Genomic DNA, 23,689 nt, shown 5'->3' with positions numbered 1-23,689 from the left:
TCTTTTCTTTACATGTTATTTTCTATGGTGGAGGGTTAATACAATATTAGGGGTGGAAGTTAGGGTGGAAGAGGACAGAGTAACTTTCCTAGGGGTTGGAAAGTGTAGTGTGCGCAATGGCTTCTCAGCCTAGCGGGGAGGAGACGCTGTCGATACAGCATGGATTCAGGTGTGTTCTGAGAACGGAGTTAAGGTGGAGGAGGTTCTGCTCGCGGTCGGTGAACAGGTAGGAGCTGAGTTTATACATTCTGCTTCTAGAATGAACAAAGCTGTGGTTGTGTTTCATGAAAAGGGCTAATTTGGTCGGTAGGCTAATTGCTGCGAATATTTGTAAGGGATGTGTTGGTGTCAATTTCACCTCTCTCTACCCTTCAACAAGAGTTGTAGTGGCAAATTTGCCTCCGTTTATTACGGATGATCAAATTAGAAAAGAGCTCAGTCGTTTTGGTAAGTTTGCTATGCGGTTTCCGTGTACTGTCAGCAGGGTTTTCAGGCAGATGCCGTTAAACACGTTGTTTCGTTCCGGAGGCAAGTGTTTATTGTTTCTGAACAACAACGAGCAACAGCTAAATGTGCACTTTAAAGTGAGGCATGGGAGGGGCTCTATGCAGGGTTTGCCAGCACAGATAGTCTACGGTGTTTTGAATGTGGGGATTTGGGGCACAAGAGCTTTGCGTGCCACATAAAAGCGTGGACAAGATGAGGGTACAAGCGCAAGTGGAGGAAATCGAGGTCAAAGTGCAGGGGGTAAGGAGATGCAGACAGCAGAGGCTGGGCTAGTCAGGCTAGAGATGGTGGAGAAGCAGAGACTGGGTCTAGTCAGCTACGAGATGGTGGAAAGCAGAACGATCAGGCTGAGAGTGGTGGAGAAGCAGGACTGGGTCTAGTCAGCGCTAGAGATGGTGGAGAAGCAGAGACTGGGTCTAGTCAGGCTAGAGATGGTGGGGAAGCAGAGGCTGGGTCTAGTCAGGCTAGAGCTGGTGGGGTAGCTGAGGCTGGGTCTAGTCAGGCTAGAGATGGTGGGGCAGCAGAGCGTGGGTCTAGTCAGGCTAGAGATGGTGGGAAGCACAGGCTGGGTCTAGTCGGCTAGAGATGGTGGGGTAGCTGAGGCTGGCCTAGTCCATGCTATGGATGGTGGTATAGCAGAGGCTGAGTCTAGGCAAGATATGGGATGGTGGGGCACGTGAGGGCGGGCCTAGTCCATGCTATGGAGGAGGGGGTGTGGATGAGGAGAGTATAGTGGGGAAGTGTAAGAGATTAGGGGAGGGGAGGAGGGTGTCAAGCGGAAAAAGGAAAGAAGGGTGTGGACAAAGGCACCGTGGAAATGTTGCCTGTTGCTGTGGGTGAGGCCCTAACCAGAGAGAAAGGGCAGGTGGTCAGGGTGGAGATAGAGAAGAGGAGGAAAGTGAGTCTGAGGAAGAGGATGAGGAGTTATTTTTTTCAGACTCCTCTCAATTGGCCCGGAGCTGAACAGCCAGTCACCAGAGGGGTCTAAGTCACGTTGAGAGAACTGACAAGGTTCCTGAATGAGACCAAGGGGAAAAAGTTAAACTTGAGGCTTTTTTTTCCTGATCTAGAAAGTTTGTAAGATCAGTACAACATGCTATGAGAAATGAGGCATGGTGTTCTCTCACAAGAAACGGTTTAGGTTGAGGAAGTGGGTCACAACAGTGCGTAAAGGTTTACTACAGACACGTTTTAAATGTTTCATTTTCTTTCTGACACTGGGGCTTTTTGAGCTTTGCTATTGGTCTATTTCTCTGCTGGCTTTTCTCCACTTCTTATGGAGACTCTTCGGGTAGGCTCGCTCAAATAAATGGCGCGCCAGAGAGATGCGGGAAAGAGGAGTGTGTTGGGTGAATATGTTAAAACAAAAAAAAGTACAGGTGATGTTTTTGCAGGAGACGCATAGTTGATGTGGTGAATGAAGTAGATTGGGGGCTCTGGTGGTAAAGCGGCAAGTGTGTTTGAGCCATGGGACAAATTTTAAGTGCAGGGGTGGCAGTCTCTTTGCACCGGTCTGTCTGTAAAATTTCGCTCCTCAAAGGAGGTGTGTAGGGGTAGGTTGCTTGTTGTTAAGGCAGAAATTAACAACATGGGTTTTTGTTTTTATAAATGGTGTATGCGCCTAACACAGGGAGAGAAAAGAGGGGTTCTATTTGGGAGTCTTAGACAGGAACTCTCACAAGTAGCGCCTGAGGAGACGCTGGTGAGTCAGGAGGGACTGGAACATGTACAATTGGGTATTTGTACAAAGAAGAAATGGGGTAAGAGCTCATTCAGGTGTAGTGGGAAGTGTTAAGGGAATCAGTTCATCAAGTTTGAACTACGTGGAATGTTTGGAGAAACTAAAGCTATCAACACACAAGACAGTATACATGGGTGAAGGTTTTTGGGGCTTAGGGTGAGTGCAGCCCGACTTGATCGTTTTTACATATCTAGGAATCAGAGCAAATAGGCGCTGGGGTGCTCCATGTTCTCCAGTGGGGTTTTCGGATCACCAATAACCATGGGCTCGGCTGTCTAATTTCACCAGGGCCCCGGAGGCATCTTTTGGAAGTTCACATGTAAAGCTCTTACAAGATGCAAACTTTTTGCTCAGGTTTCCAGACTTTTTGGGAAAGATGGGGGCAGCGAAGAGAGGAGTTTTGAGTCTCTTTGGTCAATGGTGGGATGTGGGGAAAGTGCAAATTCCGGCTTTTCTGTCACAGTACACAGCTCTCTCATCCTCAGAGGCTAGGAAGAGTATTTGGGGGAACAGAGCGGTGTATTAGTGAGATGGAGGTAGAGATGGTGGGGCCAAGGCATGTAGGCCTCCAAGGCTAACTTAGCCCGAATTACGTAGGGACCCTGGGTAGTTTTTTTCCAGGTTAAAGCAAAGGGAGCACTTGGTAAGAGCTAGGTTTCTTCCCACATGCTCAAGGAGATGGATGGCTCCCAGCTCCTTTCTTCTTTGGTTTGGAAAGACGAGCAGTGAGCCTAAGGGTAATGGCATTGTCTACGGCTTGTTGATGGGCGGGTGACTCTTGTGGTGGGGGAGTGCGGAGCGGACTGTTGAGTTTTATACTGATTGTAATAGGGGCCGAAATGTGTGATCCTATGTGTGCTCAGGTTTGTTCGGCAGGACTCCCTCAGCTTCTCGGGCACAGAGGGATGAACTGGACATTCCTCCTGTTGTCACATGACTGGCCAGAGGCCGTTACCCAGGTGTCCCCCGGTCGTGCCCGGGTCCGATGGACTCCAGTGGAGTTTTATCAAAAAATTCTGGGAACAATTGGACAGGATTTTCTTTGTGTGTTGGGAATGCGTCGAGTAGGATGAGTTGCCGATTGAGCTGCGTCGGGCGGCTCTGCCTCTTCCTGCCAAAAAGGGGACTTGTGTGAACTTAAGACTGGAGGCCTGTGGCATTACTCTGTGCGGACTACAAGATTTTTTGCCAAGGTCCTCTCTAACAGACTGGAAGTCCATCTGGACTCTATAATCACAAGGACCAGACATATTGTGTACCCGGGACGCTCAATCAGCGGACAACTTGTTCTTGAATTAGGGACATGTTGGACTTTTGTCGAGAGGTTCTAATGTGAACTTTGGACTGGTCTCGTTAGATCAAGAGAAAGCTTTGAATAGAGTGGATCATGGCAGTATCTGTTTAATGTGATGTCTGTGTTTGGGTTTGGGAAGAGCTTTGTGACTGGGTGTGAAGCTGTTGTATGCTGGGGCGTCATGTATGGTTAAGGTGGGAGGGGGGCTCAGTAAGGCCAGTCCTGGGTGAGACGGGGCATTAGCCCAAGGATGCCTCTATCTGGGCCAAGCTGTACACACTAGCCATTGAGCTATTTTTAGGACTGCTACGCAGGAGACTTGCGGGGAGTTGTGCTGGACAGGCATGGGTGTGGTGAAGGAATAGCAGTTCAGCATAATGCAGATGATGTTTTGTGATGGTCGGGATGGGCAAGATATGCAGGAACTAGAGACCCGTCTGAAGGTTGTATAGGGAGCTTCATCAGCTAAGGTAAACTGGGGAAAAGAGCAAAGCTCTGTATGTGGGGCATGGGGGGGATAGGGCTCTCTCTGCTTCCAGGGGTTTGCAGTGGGGTTGTGAAGGGGCTTAAAAGTGTTGGGGGTGTCCTGGGCTCGGAGAGGTGGGTCACAAGAACTTTGGGAGGGGGCTTGTCACAGTGGGCAGTGGTGTCAAGACTGGCCAGTGGAGGTGGTCCTGTCGCAAGTGTCATATAGAGGGAGGGTGCTGATATATCAAACTGGTGGCATCTTCCGTTACTTTTTGTGGCATAAACCTGCTTGGTCTAACCCCCCCGCCGGTCTGCTCTTGCAGACTGCAACGCAAACGCTGGTGGACTTCTTTTGGTCGGGACAACACTGCTTGAAGGCCAGCAGTGTTGTACATGCCGTCCACGAAGGAGGACAGGGCCGGTGGAACTGGAGAGCAGGATGGCTGCTTTCCGGCTAAAGGCGGTGCAGAAGACTGCTTGTACCATACCGATGTTGGCTGTGACGGGAACCAGCATGCGCGTGCTCGAGGAGAGCTGGCGGATTAGGGTTGGACGCGGCAGCTGTTTCCTCATGAAGCTGGAGAGGTGAGTACAGCAAGGTTCTCAGAGTTTTACTCGCGGTGCTGAGGGCCTCAGCTGCTAGGCCTATTAATACGCGAAGGGGGTGGTGGAGCCTGGGGCAGTGGGTGTGGGAGGAGCCTATTTTCGCCACAACCCAGCCATCCCTTTGAGATCGGGTTCAGCTCTGCCACCTGCAGAGGCAACTGATGGCAGGGGGTTTACAAAGGCTAGGTGACCTGAGACTGCTGGAGAGGAGGGGTTGGAAAACCCCGGCGGTTTTGGCGCAACAAACGGAAAATAACACGTCTCTTAGACTGTTGAGAGATTCCTGGAGGCGGTTCCAGGAGGCACTGTCTGAGCAGGGTAAGGGGGTGTTTGAGAGGCCAAAAGGGAGAGAGGGGCCACCAATGTTTTCGCCACTGCAAGGTGAACGGCAGATGACTGGAGACTGCAAAGGGGGCTGGAGGACTTGTTAGATTTTAACACTCCGAGCTGGGGGAGTTTGAGGGGTGGGAGTAAAGCTCTCTACACCTCTCGTTAAGGTAGGAACATTTTAGAAGCCTAACAGGAGTGAAAGGCACATTCAGTGGCAGGGCGTATGTGGGCGGAGAGTCTGGTCGGGTTTTAGATGGACGCGAGCGCTCTTACACACCCCAGTAGCCAAAGCGGTCAGGGGGATCCAGTGGAGGGTTTTCATCGGCCTCTGGCCACTAACAGCTGGTTGGCAGTGTTTGATCCGGAATTGGGCAGGGGTGTCCTTTCTGTCAAATGAATGAGAACTGTGATTCATGTGTTTCTGTGTGCACCAGTGTAGCCATTTATGTCTCCTGTTGGAATGTCTTGTGTGAGAGGTTGGGGTTGTTTTGCTGTTGGGATGGTTTATAATGGGAATACGGTATTCGAGTAGGAAAAGAAAACTGTGTTTTTGTTGAATTTTCTGTTTGCTCAGGCAAAATTGCTACTTTGGCTAACAAGGAGAAACAGGGTCAAGGTGGGGGGATAACAGACTTTACTAGTTGTTTAATGGATGGTCTCCTGCGCGCCTAGGGTTAAGTTGAGTTCCTGATAACTGCTCAAATGTGTGGAGATGTGAGGAGATATGGTGGTGTTGTGGGGGCTGTCTGTATTGCTGGGAGATGTTTTGGATATACGGTTGTTAGGAGAGGGTATTGTTTTTGTGTATGGTGATGTTGGTTTGTATCATGTTTGGTAGATTGGAAAGGTGAGTATGGTACATGTATGCATTACAGGATATATTTTGTTTTTTACTTTTAGGGGGTGAGTGTTAAATGAAATGAGAAGTTTCAATAAGAGACAAAGTCAAAGTCTCTTCTCTCTCTTCCTTGCTCTCTCTTCTGTGTTTATCTCTCTCTCTCTCTCTCTCTCTCTCTCTCTCTCTCTCTCAGGTCACCTCACTTGAGGCTCTCAACAAATGGCTGCATAAACATTTGCATAAACATGAAGGAATTAGCAAATGAGATAATCCAGCTTTAACCGTCAGCATGCATGGTATGGAGCAGAAAGGGCTAACGGAAATCGCTCAGTCAGGCAGCCAAGCAGAATATCATAAGCGAGCTTGTTATCTACCTCTATCTGTCCGTCTAAGTGTTTACTTCCGCTAAGTGTTACTTCTATCTGTTTGTCTGTTGCTTGGTGTCGGTCGGTCTCTGCGTCAGTCGGGCTCTGCGTCGGTCCGTTCTCTGCGTCGGTCTTGTCCTGTCGTCTGTCTGTTCTCTGTCGTTGTTGTGCTGTCTGTCTCTGTTCTGTCTGTCTGTCTGTTCGCGCTGTCCTGTCTGTCTGTCTCGTCTGTCTGTCTGTCTGCTTCTGTCTCTGTCGTTCTGTGGACTGTCGTCTGTCTGTCTGTATGTCTGGTCTGTCTGTCTCTGTGTCTGTCTGTCTGTCTGTCTCTCTGTCTGTCTGTCTGTCTGTCTGTCTGTCTGTCTCTGTAGTAGTCTGTCTGTATAATATCTCTGTATCTGTCTGTATGTCTCTGTATCTATCTCTCCCTCTCTTAAACACTAGCAGAGGCAAATTAGTTATCTCTGGCATTTTTTAAGTTATGCCCCCTTCCATCCTTAACATTTATAGGGACGATTTTTTTATACATCTAGTCAATGTTTTTATTCATGTTTTTTAACACTGTTTTGTTTGATCTAAATGAACGCTGCAGGTGTCTTTGATTCCATAATGTCCAGGGCCTCATTTTTAAATGTTGAGAATTTGAGAATGTTGAGAATTTCCTTTCCTCCACCCAAACTTTAGACCGTGTGTATGCACATTTTCTAGTGAGTGTTGTATTACAAGCAGGCAAGTATGTTTTTGTGCAAAAGGTGGATATGATGAAAAGCTTATTCATAAAAACATAATAACAAGATGCAGAGAAGAGCGTAAATCGGCTATAATAATTAAACATAGTATTTTATTTCCAATTTATTTTCACAACCATTGCAGAATAAATTCCTCATCTTTTCTGGCCGTGATGGGTTCACATTCCTGAAGTAGCCATACAACAAATGACCATTTAATTGTAACTAGGAGCGCAACATCAACTCATATTTAGCCTAATCTAGGAGCCTTTACCAGCAGCACATAAAAACACAAAAATATACTACCATTCAAAAGTTTGGGGCCACTTAGAAATGTCCTTGTTTTCCATGAAAACATACATGAATGAGTTTCAAAATGAATAGGAAATATAGTCAAGATGTTGAAAAGGTTATAAATAATGATTTTTAATTTAAATAATAATTGTGTCCTTCAAACTTTGCTTTTGTCMAAGAATCCTCCATTTGCAGAAATTACAGCCTTGCAGACCTTTGGCATTCTAGTTGACACTTTGTTGAGGTAATCTGAAGAGATTTCACCCCGTGCTTCCTGAAGCACCTCTCACAAGTTGGATTGGCTTGATGGRCACTTCTTACGTACCATACGATCAAGCTGCTCACACAAAAGCTCAATAGGGGGTGCGTTCTCAGCCCTCTCCTGTACTCCCTGTTCACCCATGACTGCGTGGCCATGCACGCGTCCAACTCAATCATCAAGTTTGCAGATGACACTACAGTGGTAGGCTAGATTACCAACAACGACGATACGGCCTACAGGGAGGAGGTGAAAGCCCTCGGAGTGTGGTGTCAGGAAACAACTTCACACTCAACATCAACAAAACAAAGGAGATGATCGTGGACTTCAGGAAACAGCAGAGGGAGCACCCCCCTATCCACATCGACGGGACAGTAGTGGAGAAGGTGGAAAGTTTTAAGTTCCTCAGTGTACACATCACGGACAAACTGAAAAGGTCCACCCACACAGACAGCGTGGTGAAGAAGGCGCAACAGCGCCTCTTCAACCTCAGGAGGCTGAAGAAATTTGGCTTGTCACCAAAAACACTCACAAACGTTACAGATGAACAATCGAGAGCATCCTGTCGGGCTGTATCACGCGTGGTACGGCAACTGCTCCGCCACACCCCGTAAGGCTCTCCAGAGGGTAGTGAGGTCTGCACAACGCATCACCGGGGGCAAACTACCTGCCCTCCAGGACACCTACACCACCGATGTCACAGGAAGGCCATAAAGATCACAAGGAACAACAACCACCCAACCACTGCCTGTTCACCCGCTATCATCAGAGGCGAGGTCAGTACAGGTGCATCAAAGCTGGGACCGAGAGACTGAAAAACAGCTTCTATCTCAAGGCCATTGGACTGTTAAACAGCATCACTACATTGAGTGGCCGCTGCCAACATACTGACTTCAAATTCTTAGTACATTTAATAATAAAAAATTGGATTAATAAATGTATCACTAGTCACTTTAAACAACGGCACGTTATATAATGTTTACATACCCTACATTACTCATCTCATATGTATATACTGTACTCTTATACCATCTACTACATTCTGCCTATGCCGTTTGGCCATCGCTCATCCATATATTATGTGTACATATTCTTAATGCATCGCTTTAACATTGTTAAATATAGGTAGTTGTTGTGAAATTGTTAGATGACTTGTTAGATATTACTGCATGGTCGGAACTAGAAGCACAAGCATTTCGCTACACTCGCATTGACATCTGCTAACCATGTGTATGTGACCAATACAATTTGATTTGATTTGATTTAGAAGGCCAGCACACCGGAGTCACCTTTTCACTGTTGACATTGTGACTGGTGTTTTGCGGGTACTATTTAATGAAGCTGCCAGTTGAGGACTTGTGAGGTGTCTGTTTCTCAAACTAGAAACTCTAATGTACTTGTGCTCTTGCTCAGTTGTGCACCGGGGCCTCCCACWCCTCTTTCTATTCTGGTTAGAGCCAGTTTGCGCTGTTCTGTGAAGGGAGTAGTACACAGCATTGTACAATATCTTCAATTTCTTGGCAATTTCTCGCATGGAATAGCCTTAATTTCTCAGAACAAGAATAGACTGATGAGTTTCAGAAGAAAGWTCTTTGTTTCTGGCAATTATGAGCCTGTTATCGAACCCACAAATGCTCCAGATACTCAACTAGTCTAAAGAAGGCCAGTTTTATTGTTTCATTAATCAGGACAACAGTTTTCATCTGTGCTAACATAATTGCAAAAGGGTTTTCTAATGATCAATTAACCTTTTATAATGTTAAACTTGGATTAGCTAACATAACGTGCCATTGGAACACAGGAGTGATGGTTGCTGATAATGGGCCTCTGTACGCCTCTGTAGATGTTCCATAAATAATCAGCCGTTTCCAGCTACAATAGTCATTTACAACATTAACAATGTCTACACTGTATTTCTGATCAATTTGATGTATTTTTAATGGACAAAAATGTAGCTTTTCTTTCAAAAACATGGACATTTCTAAGTGACCCCAAACTTCTGAATGGTAGTGTATTTTGATAAACAAAATATTGAACAACAATTTGTCTTTTGCATAGAATTGTGGGCTGTAGCATTTAGCCTACTTTTAAATTGTTTTGAATATGGGCTACAATAAATCTTGCAGAACTGCTATAGGCAACATGCATGTTTAGTTAAAAAAAATAATAATACAATTTTTTTTTTTTTTTTTATTTTTTTAATTTTAATTTCACCTTTATTTAACCAGGTAGGCTAGTTGAGAGCAAGATCTCATTTACAAATGCGACCTTGCCAAGATAAAGCAAAGCAGTTCGACACATACAACAACACAGAGTTACACATGGAATAAACAAACATACAATCAATAATACAGTAGAAAAMTCTATATACAGCATGTGCAAATGAGGTAGGATAAGAGAGGTAAGGCAATAAATAGGCCATGGTGGCAAAGTAATTACAATATAGGAAGTATACACTGGAATGGTAGGATGTGCAGAAGATGAGATACTGGGGTGCAAAGGAGCAAGATAAATAAATAAATGAATACAGTATGGGGATGAGGTAGATTGGATGGGCTATTTACAGATGAGATATGTACAGGTGCAGTGATCTGTGAGCTGCTCTGACAGCTGGTGCTTAAAGATAGTGAGGGAGGTAAGAGTCTCCAGCTTCCGAGATTTTTGCAGTTCGTTCCAGTCATTGGCAACAGAGAACTGGAAGGAGAGGCGGCCAAAGGAAGAATTGGCTACGGGGTGGGTGCGCGTGCTACGGGTGGGTGCGCGTGCTACGGGTGGATGCTGCTATGGTGATCAGTGAGCTGAGATAAGGCGGGGATTTACCTAGCAGAGACTTGTAGATGACCTGGAGCCAGTGGGTTTAGCGACGAGTATGAAGCGAGGGCCAGCCAACGAGAGCATACAGGTCGCAGTGGTGGGTATTATATGGGGCTTTGGTGACAAAACGGATGGCACTGTGATAGACTGCATCCAATTTGTTGAGTAGAGTGTTGGAGGCTATTTTGTAAATGACATCGCCGAAGTCGAGGATCGGTAGGATRGTCAGTTTTACGAGGGTATGTTTGGCAGCATGAGTGGAGGATGCTTTGTTGTGAAATAGGAAGCCGATTCTAGATTTAATKTTGGATTGGAGATGCTTAATGTGAGTCTGGAAGGAGAGTTTACAGTCTAACCAGACACCTAGGTATTTGTAGTTGTCCACATATTCTAAGTCAGAACCGTCCAGAGTAGTGATGCTGGACGGGCGGGCAGCGATTGGTTGAAGAGCACACCTTTACAAAAAATGTGATCAAATTTGCCATTGCTCTTCTTTTAGAGACTGCCGTGATCTAATTCCAATAGTTCCAAATTCATAAAGGGTGTTACTGTCAACATAAAAGGTTAATGGAGGGCGTTTTCCAGGCRGAGTTATAATGCTCCTTCACGTGCGCACAGGTTTATGACAGGTTTATAACGGGAAACCTGCGTATGTATGGCGTGCGCCAAATGTAAATTTCTAAATAAATTACGTGTGTATTATTTTCAGAAATGGCGCATGGCAGATACTTAGTGTGAAATTTACGCAACGGTTATAAAGGAGATGCAACAGGCTCCTCACCTCCCGATTCAGGGTCGTGGAAGTTGGGGTCCAGACCTTTCTCCAGGAATTTGGACACCTTCTCAATGTTCCTCTGCTGAACATACTCCATAAACTTCTTCAGGTTCGCCTGGAGACAGACAGAGAGAGAGTCCATGTCATTCAACTAGTATCAAAAAAATATTTAAATATATTTCATGCAAATCAAATTCAATTAAATATTGAGGAAGGGGCAGAGGTGGAGAGTTTGAGAGAGAGCGTGCTAGAGAGAGAGATAAAGAAAGAGAGGGGCCAGGAGGCAAGAGCAATAGTTAGAGAGGAAGAAAAATAGAGTGGAGAGGCCAGGATGCAKCAGGGAAGGAGGGGAGAGAAAAAAGAGAGGCAGTGAGAGAGAGAGCAAGCTAAAGACAGTTATGGAGATAAAGAGAAAAAATGTAGGGAGAGAGAACTCTGTGATTGGGTGATGTAAGACTCATGTGGATAGAGATGTTTAATAATGGAGGTGAGAGATGAAAGCTGAAGCACACTGCCGTGTTCCTGTGTGTGTGTCCAAGTGGAAGATTTAGGTGGATACAGTAGTGCATTAGCGACCTTTGGGTAGAAAGCAACATTCCATCTCTACTGTACTTCCAACACAGCAACAAAAAAACACTCCTTTTACCCAAAACAGCATATCGTACAGAGCACTTCTCTTTACAGGATCAGACCATTTTCCCCAGGCCATTTCCTGTAACCAACTAGTTCCTACGYATACTGTGCATTGTTAGTAAAGGATTGTTTCTATCCAAAAGTTTTTAACCACTAAGCAGCTGATTCTTACTGGATTGGTTTGGGGTCAAGTCCATTTCAATTCAATAAATTCAGTAGATTAACTGAAATGTAAAGGTCCAATGCAGCTGTTTTTATGGTAAAAGAAATAAACAAAGATAGCTTCTTAGCAAAGAACAATTTCTCAAGCAATCATTTTTCTAGGCCTGTTTGGGTGTGGTCTGAGTGGGGAAGGGGRAAACAGAACATTCGCTGTTATTTCCAGAGATGTCATCAGGTAGGCCAAAACTCTATTCCACCAAAACTGGCTGAAATTGCAGGTGGTCTTTTCAAACAGTTCTTGCACTAAAAGGCATTATCATAATTTTTCCAATTTCACAGTACTATTCCAGCCTCATAGTGTGGAAATATAAAACACAGAAATATCACGTTATTGACTGCACTGGGCCTTTAACATACGGCACAAAATGGAAAACATCTGTAATGTAGATTGGGTGTGTGTACAGCCATTGGTTATTGAAAGAAGAGGAGTTGAGGTCTTTCCTCTCAATATTCAGTTATGTGCTACAATTCCACACCAAAGAGGGAATTTAGGATATCCTTATTTTTGTGTCCTCGTTGCAGTGAAGCATGTCATCCAACACAGATGACTCTCTCACTAAGCTGTTTAGAGTGAATAAGGACGCATACACATCTGCAGTACAAGGCTGGACAGCTCATTCATAAAATAACACCATGTACACCCACACTCATGTCTGTTATTGATCGATTTGGTTGTCTTTTTTTCTTCGCTTTTAAAGGAAAGATTCACCCATTTTGAATGTCATGTCGTTTTTGTGCATCTCTGAGTGATGTTCTATCGATTCCTAGGGTCATTTCATGTTTTCATGTGTATCTGAGGTGTTCACCGTTTAAGCAGAAATACAGCCGATATGACGAGTTTTGCATTGTATGACTTTCACACCAATTGCGAAATATCATCCTGCTGCAATCCGTCAAATATTTATTCGGAACAAGTTTGATTTATGTGGGGTTTTTGCATGTCAAAATAGGCTGTTGATCAATAGAAAGTGTTCTCTGGGACACGTGTTCTGCCACTGACTGGCCACGCAATGACACGTGCGTTGCTAGAATGAATGAATCTGTTTCTCTCTGCCTGTTTTGTATGTTTGCAATGCCTCAGTGCAGTAATGTAGCCTATCAATTCATCACCACTTGCCAATGTGATCACACCACGCTCTTGCAATTCAAACTTCCCCGCCAGCTCACTGCCAATGCTGTAGCCTAATTTATATTCAGCAAGCCAGAGCAAGGTCACCTACATCTCTCCTCAAACATGCCTATATTAGTTTTAAAAAATTGCTCGACATGTGACCAAACTATATTGTTATTCCTGAGACTCACATTGTTCTAGGTTACTCGTTCAAGAGCTGTAAAAAGAGGAATAGAGAGGGAAGAGAGAGAGCTCAGTGGAGATGCTGGCGAGTGGAGAACAACTGTCCCCTCTCATTGAAGACACAGAAGTTCAAGGCCCACCGAAGCACTGCAGGCATTGTTAGCAGAAAACAGAATCCCTCTATCGTGGAATGGAAAAATGCCAATCTTTTAAAACATTTTTTWAAATTAATTTTTTACCTTTATTTAACTAGGCAAGTAAGTTAAGAACACATTCTTATTTTCAGGAACAGTAGGTTAACTGCCTTGTTCAGGTGCAGAACAACAGATTTGTGGTCAATCTTCGTGTAAATCAACAACCAAAAAATCTAAGAAAATTATGGTACCAATAATTGCTTCTAATATACCAGATATACAGTATGTCCTTGAACCGATTATTTTCAAATCGCACACAGAATAAGTTACAAGGATAATTTAGTTGCTAATAGCATCCTGCAGTACCCCGGTTAGCCTGCAACGTCACTTCCTGGAGTAGCTCAAACTGTGAATGTCATGTCAGAGAGGAAAAGGAGAAGTTATACGATTCACTCCGCCCAAAATCTGTCCGCGTGAGATAAGGCCATTTTTGTATTGAGTTCTATGAGAGCGTGTCAAATTATGTGAGGCTTATTTATTCAAATAGAAGTTTCAAAGACACTGATATAAGTGGATGCGTAGCATTCCGGCAACTTTGAGAAAAATTACTTAGTTGTGCCTGTTGTTCACGTATATCTGCCCTCTCATTGGCAAAAATTGTCCCACCTGATCTCTCCTGTCTTCAACCATCTAGAAAATGGACTTCCATTGTTAGAGCGGTCACTCTGCTAACTTGTCAATATAATAAATAACCTTTTTGCAGCGATTACAACCTCGAATCTTCTTGGGTATGACACTACAAGCCAGAGGTGTGGACTCGAGTCACATGACTTGGACTTGAGTCAGACTCGAGTCACAAATATGATAACTTGCTGACTTTAACACCAATGACTCGTGACTTGACTTGGACTTGAGCCTTATGACTCGACCTGACTTGATACCCTCCCCAAGACCAAATATTTAAAATGATGCTACTTAAAAAAGTGTGCAGCGCATCAMCTCTTCATTTAACGGATTACAGTTTGAATCGGACAGCAGCCAATCAAATTGTGCCAGCTGAGAAAAAGTTGTGCGTGGCAGGGCAGAAGAACGTCGGCGGGTGAATTCAGATGGAGCCCTTGGAAAGATGATACCCCAAATTATTATTTTTGGATATAAAGACGACTCTGTATCAACAAAAAAACGGATTGCAACTTGCAAAACATACGGGAAGAAAATTACTTTGTTCGACATTTGAAGCTGCACAAAGAACGGTAAGTCGTGGCTAATATAGCCGACAGCTATATATTTTATTACTTTAATAGTGTATAATGTAGGCTAACGTAACGTTAAATCAATGAGCCTCCACACAGTCAGTCAGTGCGGGAATGTGATCATTGCACCCACAATCTTGTCTGATGTTACTGCTGTTCCTAAAATCATTGACATACGTTAGCCTACTGTGTGTGTGTGTGTGTGTGTGTGTGTGTGTGTGTGTGTGTGGTGTGTGTGTGTGTGTGTGTGTGTGTGTGTGATGTGTGTGTGTGTGTGTGTGTTGTGTGTGTGTGTGTGTGTGTGGTTGGGCGATTGTGTACAAGCCTACATCGCCCAATTGCGCCCCATAGCGATCCTCGATCACTAATGGGGGGGTGTGTCTTTCTCATGGCTACCCATGTATTTCCATAGAAATATAACATTTATTTGGAAAGTAATGAACATATAGATATTTTTAAAAGCATCCATGATTTGCGTAAATGTAATATACTATTACTCTTGTTAAAAATATGAAATGGTATTACATTTGGTGAAGAGCACATTATGACTTGTTTAGGACTCGAAACTCAAAGTTTAGGACTTGAGACTTGACTCGGACTTTCCTGTCTCGACTTGGGACTTGACTTGGGACTTGACTGCTAAGACTTGAGACTTACTTGTGACTTGTAAAACAATGACTTGGTTCCTCCTCTGCTACAAGCTTGGCATGCCTGTACCTGGCCCAGCGTTGTCAGGATTTGGCCAGGGTAGGTCGTCATTGTAAATAACTGAATTGCCTAGTTAAATAAAGGTTAAATTTGAATCTCCAATCCAAGTCATTAGAAAAGTCATTAGAAAACCCTTTCGCAATTAYGTTAGCACAGCTGAAAACTGTTGTTCTGAATAAAGAAGCAATAAAAYTGACCTTTAGACTAGTTGAGTATCTGGAGCATCAGCATTTGTGGGTTTTCTAATGATCATTTAGCCTTTTAAAATGATAAACTTGGATTAGCTAACACAAAATGCCATTGGAACACAGGAGTGATGGTTGCTGATRRTGGGCCTCTGTACGCCTATGTAGATATTCCATTAAAATCAGCTGTTTCCAGCTACAATAGTCATTTACAACATTAACAATGTCTACATTGTATTTCTGATTATTCTGATGTTATTTTAATGGACAAAAAATGTGCTTTTCTTTCAAAAACAAGGACATTTCTAAGTTACCCCAAACTTTTGAACATTAGTGTAGGTAGAGGTAAAGTGACTATGCATGGATAATAAACAGAGAGTCGCAGCAGCAAATAGCCCGGGTAGGCATTTGATTAGATATTCAGGAGTCTTATGGCTTGGGGGTGGAAGCTGTTAAGAAGCTTTTGGACCTAGACTTGGGGCTCTGGTACTGTTTGCCGTGCGGCAGCAGAGAGAACGGTCTATGACTAGGTTGGCTGGAGTCTTTGGCAATTTTTAGGGCCTTCCTCTACTCTACGCAGTGCCTTCCGTTCGGAGGCCAAGCAGTTGCCTTACCAGGAGCTGATGCAACCATTCAGGATGCTCTCGAAGGTGCAGCTGTTGAMATTTTTGAGGATTTGAGGACCCATGCCAAATCTTTTCAGTCTCCTGAGGGGGAGTAGGCGTTGTCATTCCCTCTTCACAACTGTCTTGGTGTGTTTTGACCATGATACTTTGTTGGTGATGTGGACACCAAGGAACTTGAAGMTCTCAACCTGCTTCACTACAACCCCGTTGATTAGAATTTGGGCGTGCTCAGCCCTTCTTTTCCTGTAGTCCACAAACATCTCCTTTGTCTTGATCATGTTGAGGGAGAGGTTGTTGTCCTTGCACCACACTGCCAGGTATCTGAACTCCTCCCATAGGCTGTCTCATCATTGTCGGTGATCAGGCCTACCACTGTTATGTCGTYGGCAAACTTAATGATGGTGTTGGAGAAGTGCTTGGCCATGCAGTCATGGGTGAACAGGGAGTATAGGAGGATCAGTGAAGCACATGTGATGTTACCTACCCATACCAATTGGGGGCGACCCGTCAGGAAGTCCAGGATCCAGTTGCAGCGGGAGTTGTTTAGTCCTAGGGCCTTAGCTTAGTGAGGGCACTATGGTGTTGAAAGCTGAGCTGTAGTCAATGAATAGCATTCTCATGTAGGTGTTCCTTTTGTTCAGGTGGGAAAGTGCAGTGTGGAGTGCGATAGAGATTGCATCATCTGTGGATCTGTTGGCGTGGTATGCAAATTGGAGTGGGTCTTGGGTTTCTGGGATAATGGTGTTGATGTGACCTATGACCAGCCTTTCAAAGCACTTCATGGCTACAGACGTGAGTGCTATGGGCCGGTAGTCATTTAGGCAGGTTACCTTGGTGTTCTTGGGCTCGTAAATCTAGGCGACCACACGTGCTATGAAAGAGAGAAAAAATATATATATGCCGGTGTTTACCCTGATCAGTGGTGGAGAAGTACCCAATTGTCATACTTGAGTAAAAGAAAAGATACCTTAATAGAAAATGACTCAAGTAAAGTTACCCAGTAAAATACTACTTGAGTAAAAGTCAAAAYATTTTTGGTTTTAAATATACTTAAGTATCAAAAGTAAATGTAATTGCTAAAACATACCTAAGTATCAAAAGTAAAAGTAAAGTATGAATAATTTAAAATTCCTTATATTAAGCAAACCAGACTGCACAACTTTTTTTAAATGTATGGATATCCAGGGGCCCACTCCAACACTCAGACTTAATTTACAAACAAAGCATGTGTGTTTAGTGAGTCTGCCAGATCAGAGGCAGTAGGGATGACCAGGGATGTTCTCCTGATAAGAACGTGAATTTGAAAATTTTCTGTCCTGCTAAAGCATTCAAAATGTAACGAGTACTTTTGGGTGTCAGGGAAAATGTATGGAGTAAAAAGTTATTATTATTTTTCAAGGGTTTTTATTTTATTTTAACTATTGTCTACATTGTAGAATAATAGTGAAGATATCAAAACTATGAAATAATGTAGTAACCAAATAAAGTGTTAAACAAATCAAAATATATTTTAGATTTTAGATTCTTCAAAGTAGCCTCCCTTTGTCTTGATGACAGCGTTGCACACTCTTGGCATTCTCTCAACCAGCTTCCCTTGGAATGCTTTTCCAACAGTCTTGAAGGAGTTCCTACATATGCTGAGCACTTGTTGGATGCTTTTCCTTCAATCAGCGGTTCAGCTCATCCCAAATCCTCTCAAATGGGTTGAGGTCGGGTGATTGGGGAGGCCAGGTCATCTGATACATTATCTCCATTCCTCTCCTTAGCAATTACAGCAATTACACAGCCTGAATGTGTGTTGGGTCATTGTCTTGTGGAAAAACAAATGATAGTCCAACTAAGAGCATCAGAGAGCATCAGACCAAAGGACAGATTTCCACCGTTTTAATGTCCATTCTTCGCCCAAGCAAGTCTCTTCATCTCATTGGTGTCCTTTAGTATTGGTTTCTTTGCAGCAATTCGACCATGAAGGCCTCTGAACAGTTGATGTTGAGATGAGTCTGTTACTTGAACTCTGAAGCATTTATTTAGGCTGCAATTTCTGAGGCTGGTATGAACTTATCCTCTGCAGCAGAGGTAACTCTGGGTCTTAATTTCCTGTTGCTGTCCTCATGAGAGCCAGTTTCATCATAGCGCTTGATGGTTTTTGCAACTGCACTTGAAGATAATATCAAAGTTCTTGAAATTCTTGAAACATATCTTAAAGTAATGATGGATTTTCATTTATCTTTGTTTATTTGAGCTGTTCTTGCCACAAGGACTTGGTACTTTACCAAATAGGGKCTATCTTCTGTATACCACCCCTACCTTGTCACACCACAACTGATTGGCTGAAACGCATTAAGAAGGAAAGAAATTCCACAAATTAACAAGGCACACCTATTAATCTAAATGCATTCCAGGTGACTACCTCATGAAGCTGGTTGAGAGAATGCCAAGAGTGTGCAAAGCTGTCATCAAGGCAAAGGGTGGCTACTTTGAAGAATCTCAAAGATAAAATATATTTTGATTTGTTTAACACTTTGGGTACTATATGATTCCATATGTGTTATTGCATAGTTTTGATGTCTTCACTATCATTCTACAATGTAGAAAATAGTCAAATAAATAAAAACCTTTGAATGAGTACAGTACTGTATATATATATTTTAGTCAAATAGGTTTTTCTTCACAAAATGTGTGCACTGGGCCTTTACTAGTCCTGCATTAGCTGACCTATATAGCCGTCTGTAGCGTGGATGTTTATTTTTATTTTTTGAAAATGTATTTATTTCACAAAAGTAGTGCACTGGGCCTTTACTGGTCCCTCATTAGCGGACCGATATAGCTGTCTTTAGGACAGTTCACCACTTTTCCCTGTTACCCCCCCAAACATCTTCCAGCTGCTATGATACAGTTSCTTGCTGTATAACTCTGATGGAGCTAAATGTGCGCAATTGTTTTGCATGGAATAATCAGACATTTGTATGTCTGACTATGCTCTTCAAAAGGTGATGATATTACAACCAAATAGTTGTAAAAATAATAAATAATAAMTAATAAATAAAAATCCCTTGAAAACGGCACACGGTTGTCGATGGTTTTAGCGGAGCTATGGGTCTCCTTGCCCCCCAGCAGGCAAATCGAATACTCTACACCTTCATGACGTTTTATTGAAAAGACCAATAGAACTACCTAACTAGGGATTTCGACCAGAACCTTTCTGGTCCTTACTGATCTAGTTCCATACTACTACTGAAACAAGGAAGTGTGCAAGCAAAACACCACAGCCGTATAAAGTACAATGTGAGGACAATGCATTTTGAATACTTTAATCTAAATAAAAGGTTGAGGTAATTTCCACTTCAATTCAATCACTGAGTGATTCAGTTTGCATTTGGTTTACTTTCTGAATTGAAATGGAAATGGTAATGACTCCAACCCTGACCCCGACCCTTCAAAAATTAGCCCCATCAACCAACCTGTAAAATATTCTCAATCAATACTATTGATTTAGAAACCTTGGATTATTTGAGAGATTCCATATGCCGACTATAGTTTCTGTGAACTATGATTAGGGCAATTTCACGCCAAGACAACCCCAAAATATTTTGGGCATTTCAGATTGTTCTGGAAATTGTCAGACAGAATAGAAACTTGATCAGGAGGGATGTTTGGCATGCTTTTTACATTTGTATCACAAAAAACTSTTGAGATGAAAGTGACCATTTTATAACCCTTTGAGACACATGTCTCCTGTAAGACCCGATGATCTGTGAACCATACATAATACAGACAACATCTTGGTGTCATTAATCTACTTATAATGGGCTCTAACATATGAAGTATGTCTAGATTCTGACAAAAAATATATCCTATTCATGTATTCAACATTAAAATATTAAAATGAATATCTCAAAAGTACTCTTTTTGATTTAGTTAATTTAAAGAAAAATGTATTGGCCCAAAACACTGTACAAGTACCTTACATTCCCAGAGTGGGATCTCTGCTAATTTTGAAGTGATGATACCTTTTTTAGCACAACCAACACAGTGAATGGCAAAATGGATTTAAAAGGAACTCCCTGTGCTGGTGATTTGCTGAATGTGCAATCCTAAAGGGCTGTTATTGGTTACTGACCTATGATGTCAATTTCTATGTATCAAGTGCATCATATCTTCAAAAGTACAACAGAGCCCACTCTGGAAATGTGATGTGTTTGAAGAAAAAATTGTTCCGTACAATATGTAAACAACAATGTTTTTATGTTAAATAAATGAAAGTGACATTTTTTTAAATCTGAATCGAGACATACTCCATATTTGAGAGCACACTATAAGTAGTATAATGAAACCAATATGTTGTCTGTATCATGTGTGGTTCACGGATCATAGGGTCTTACAGGAGACTTATAGGTCTGAAAAGGGTCTAAAATATAAAAAGCAAATCAAACATCCTTCCTCCCAATGAAGGTTCTATGAGAGAATTGCCAAAACAATCTGAGATACCCACAATGATTTTGGGCTGTCTTGGCATGGAATAGCCCTTTAACTTCATTCCAGCTAATATCGCGGAGGAATAGGAAATAGGTAATACAATATCGAATACAGCATCGGAAATTTTCAATACAGTATTAGCACACAGTATTGGAAGTAGTCAAGAATATATTGACATAGTATTTAACATAGCTTTATGGTGAAATAAAGAGATGGTATGAAACATATCTTCTAAAGGAGAGGTAGAGCTGTGTTCAGATATACCCTTCTGCAACCCATCTGGCTAAAAGAGAGATATCATTACTATTCTACCCTTTCAAGGTTTCTCTGTCTCACTTGTTACATAAGCGCTGCATGCACTGAAACCTACAGTACACACACACACACACACACACACACACACACACACACACACACACACACACAACAACCACACACACACACACTACACACACACACCACACACACACACACCACACACACACACACACACACACACACACACACACACACACACACAAATAAACGGTACAGCAAAGTAAAAGCAATGCGTGACACAAACAAAGGATTATTTTTTAGACGTACACACGCTCGCGGACATATTTACACAAAAAAACACTCACACACAGACACACCACCAAACACGACACACATTGTCTGTGGCCAGCGTTGCTGATTAACAAACATCATGTAGAAGGCGTGTTCAACCACCAATGCCGAGGCGACAAATATATTCCTCCCTTCCAGAATCCCTCTCCTTTAACTCTCCACAACTTGACAGCTCTCTCTCGCTCCCCACTCACAGCCATCTCCTCCCTTCTCGCCCCTAACCAGGCTCCCCTCGCTTCGTCCGTAGATGTCGGCTGTGACGTCCATCAACACACACGATCCACACAGGGCACTGGAGAAGACTGAGCACTGGAGAAAGACTGGCCGACTGCTCCTCTCACCATCCTTAGCCTACTGAGGAGAAATTCACTCGCGGCTTTTTTCAGCTTAATCTGAGAAGCATTGTTAATGGTGATAAGGATACAAAGACTGAGGCTCTGACTGTCAGCAACATACATGTGTGGGAAGAGCAGTTGTGCGTGCATGTGTACTATGAAATGGCGTTACTAGAAGGGTCAGAGGGATGTGTTAGCTAGCAGTGTGTTTTGTTTGATGTGTGTAATATTGCCGTTGAGCGCGGAGGAAAGGAGACATCTTTTGTTATGGCTAATCTACTCAGTACACAAACACACACACAGATGCAAGAATGCTATAAATTCACACATACTAACCAGTGGAACAGTATACTGTAGATTTTCCTTCAGAAGTGTGTGAAGAGAGAGAGAAGAGAGAGAGAGAGAGAGAGGAGAGAGAGAGAGAGAGAGAGAGACGAGAGAGAGAGAGGAGAGAGAGAGAGAGAGAGGAGAGGAGAGAGAGAGAGAGAGAGAGAGAGAGAAGAGAGAGAGAGAAGAGAGAGAGAGAGAAGGAGAGAGAGAGAGAGAGAGAGAGAGAGAGAAGAGAAGAGAGAGAGAGGAGAGAGAGAGAGAGAGAGCAGCTCAGTGTGTAAATAACCAGGGTTTCTCAAATCTTACCTTAACATTAGAGGATTATTACTACCTATGGCTGCTGCAAATATTGAGGCGGCTTATTCTAAAGCTTACCCAATAAAAATTCACAAAATCACAGATTTGGCACACCATTGCGCACACATCATAAAATATAWTGAGACAAATGACAGACAGTAGTCTACCAGTAGAACTCAATTTATTGAACATAATTAATGCCTGCTATATTTATATTTGAGTTCATTTATCTCAGTTTTCATTTGAATCATATTTTTATACGTTGTTTGTTTGTATCAACTGCAAAGACACTGGCAACTTTATTTATTAGTAAAGCCTGAAAGTGGTCACAGAGAGATGATAAAACATGTGATTCCATGTTGATCGGAGATCTTCTGTGTATAAAGGAATGCTGGAATAGTACCTGTTCTAAGAGGTCTGAGGTGTTAGATTAAGAGCGTTTTCAAGTGCAACGTTAATATCGATGGTTTTGGGAAATAGCTCGGAGATTTAACGATGCTCCTATGAAGGCTCTAACGATGAACTTAGCCTTAAGATGCTTTTGGGAAACCTGGCCTAGGAGTGGTTCCAGCCGCAGCAATATGGTAGCACAAATCCCTTTATTGAAATACCWGCGCACGTACACACATGCACACACCATTGTCTGTCTGCTAAGGCAGGTAGCCTAATGGCTGRAGCGTTAGAAACCGAAAGGTTGCTATTTCGATTCACTGAGCGAACAAGGTGAAAAATATGTCGATCTGCCCTTGAGCAAGGCACTTAACCCTAATTGCTCCWGGGCCRCCATCAATAATGGGTCCGGGGAGTTGGGATACGCAAAAAACACATTTCCATTTTCACACTCGTACAGGTTACCCACTTGTGCACGCAGTGAACAGGACAAATATAAGCGCCCCCTATTTGACCTTGAAGAATGAGCGTCAGTCAAGGCCAACTCAGAGAGTCTGGCTCCTCCAAGCAGCTCTTGGAGAAGGAGGAGGAAAAAGGGAGTTGAGGGATACAGTATGAAAGAGATGAAGGGAAGGTGTGAGATTGACAGAAAAGGTATGAGAAAGCAGTAGAGAAAAGTGAGAGTGAGAGACAAAGAATATCAGAGACWATAATAACAGAGAAGTGATGCCGGATTCAGACAATAGCAGGGCTTGTCCTTGCCGTTCTGCCGCCCTAGGCGAGACCAAAAAAGGCTGTCCAGATGTTGTGTCGACTGGACCAAAAATCACTATCCGTGGATGATGAAGGCCGGTCTGGACCGCACCAAATCTGAACCAAACAGACGTCTATGATTGGTTCAGATATCTGTGGATGTGTAAATCAAGGCCGGTCCAGACTGCCCCAAAAAAACATGTCCAAAAGGCGTCGAACCGTGCTTGAGGTACCTACAGTTTTGCCTGAGACAGAATTGTATGAAATGCTCATCTGTGGTAAGCTTAACGTTTGTAAAACACCAAAAAAAGATGTCCGGTCCAGGCATGACCCCAAAAAAACGTCCAAAAGACGTTGGCTCATGCTTACTGGGGTGTAGCATACCATGTTAGCCGCACTGAAATTTTATGTATGCCCATCCATGT

At 43.2% G+C, this 23,689-nt stretch overlaps 1 protein-coding gene and 1 long non-coding RNA gene across 2 annotated transcripts in view; one reads left to right on the top strand and one right to left on the bottom strand.

The window, feature by feature from the left end:
* LOC111952207 (SH3 and multiple ankyrin repeat domains protein 3-like) overlaps window positions 1–16,352 on the bottom strand; it is a 31,380-nt gene extending 15,028 nt beyond the window's left edge. The window contains exons 1-2 of the mRNA XM_070435365.1: window positions 16,221–16,352; window positions 11,026–11,134 (exon numbers count right to left, since the gene is read on the bottom strand). Of these exons, the coding sequence (XP_070291466.1) occupies window positions 11,026–11,134; window positions 16,221–16,352 (241 nt within the window). The remainder of the gene's footprint in view (window positions 1–11,025; window positions 11,135–16,220) is intronic.
* The window catches only part of LOC139023062 (uncharacterized), an 870,035-nt gene that overhangs the window by 113,681 nt on the left and 732,665 nt on the right, over window positions 1–23,689 (top strand). The gene's annotated exons all lie outside the window — the stretch shown is intronic.

Source organism: Salvelinus sp. IW2-2015, linkage group LG26, assembly GCF_002910315.2.
Source record: "Salvelinus sp. IW2-2015 linkage group LG26, ASM291031v2, whole genome shotgun sequence".
Lineage (NCBI taxonomy): Eukaryota > Metazoa > Chordata > Actinopteri > Salmoniformes > Salmonidae > Salvelinus > Salvelinus sp. IW2-2015.
This window is presented reverse-complemented; position numbering and strand designations above follow the sequence as displayed.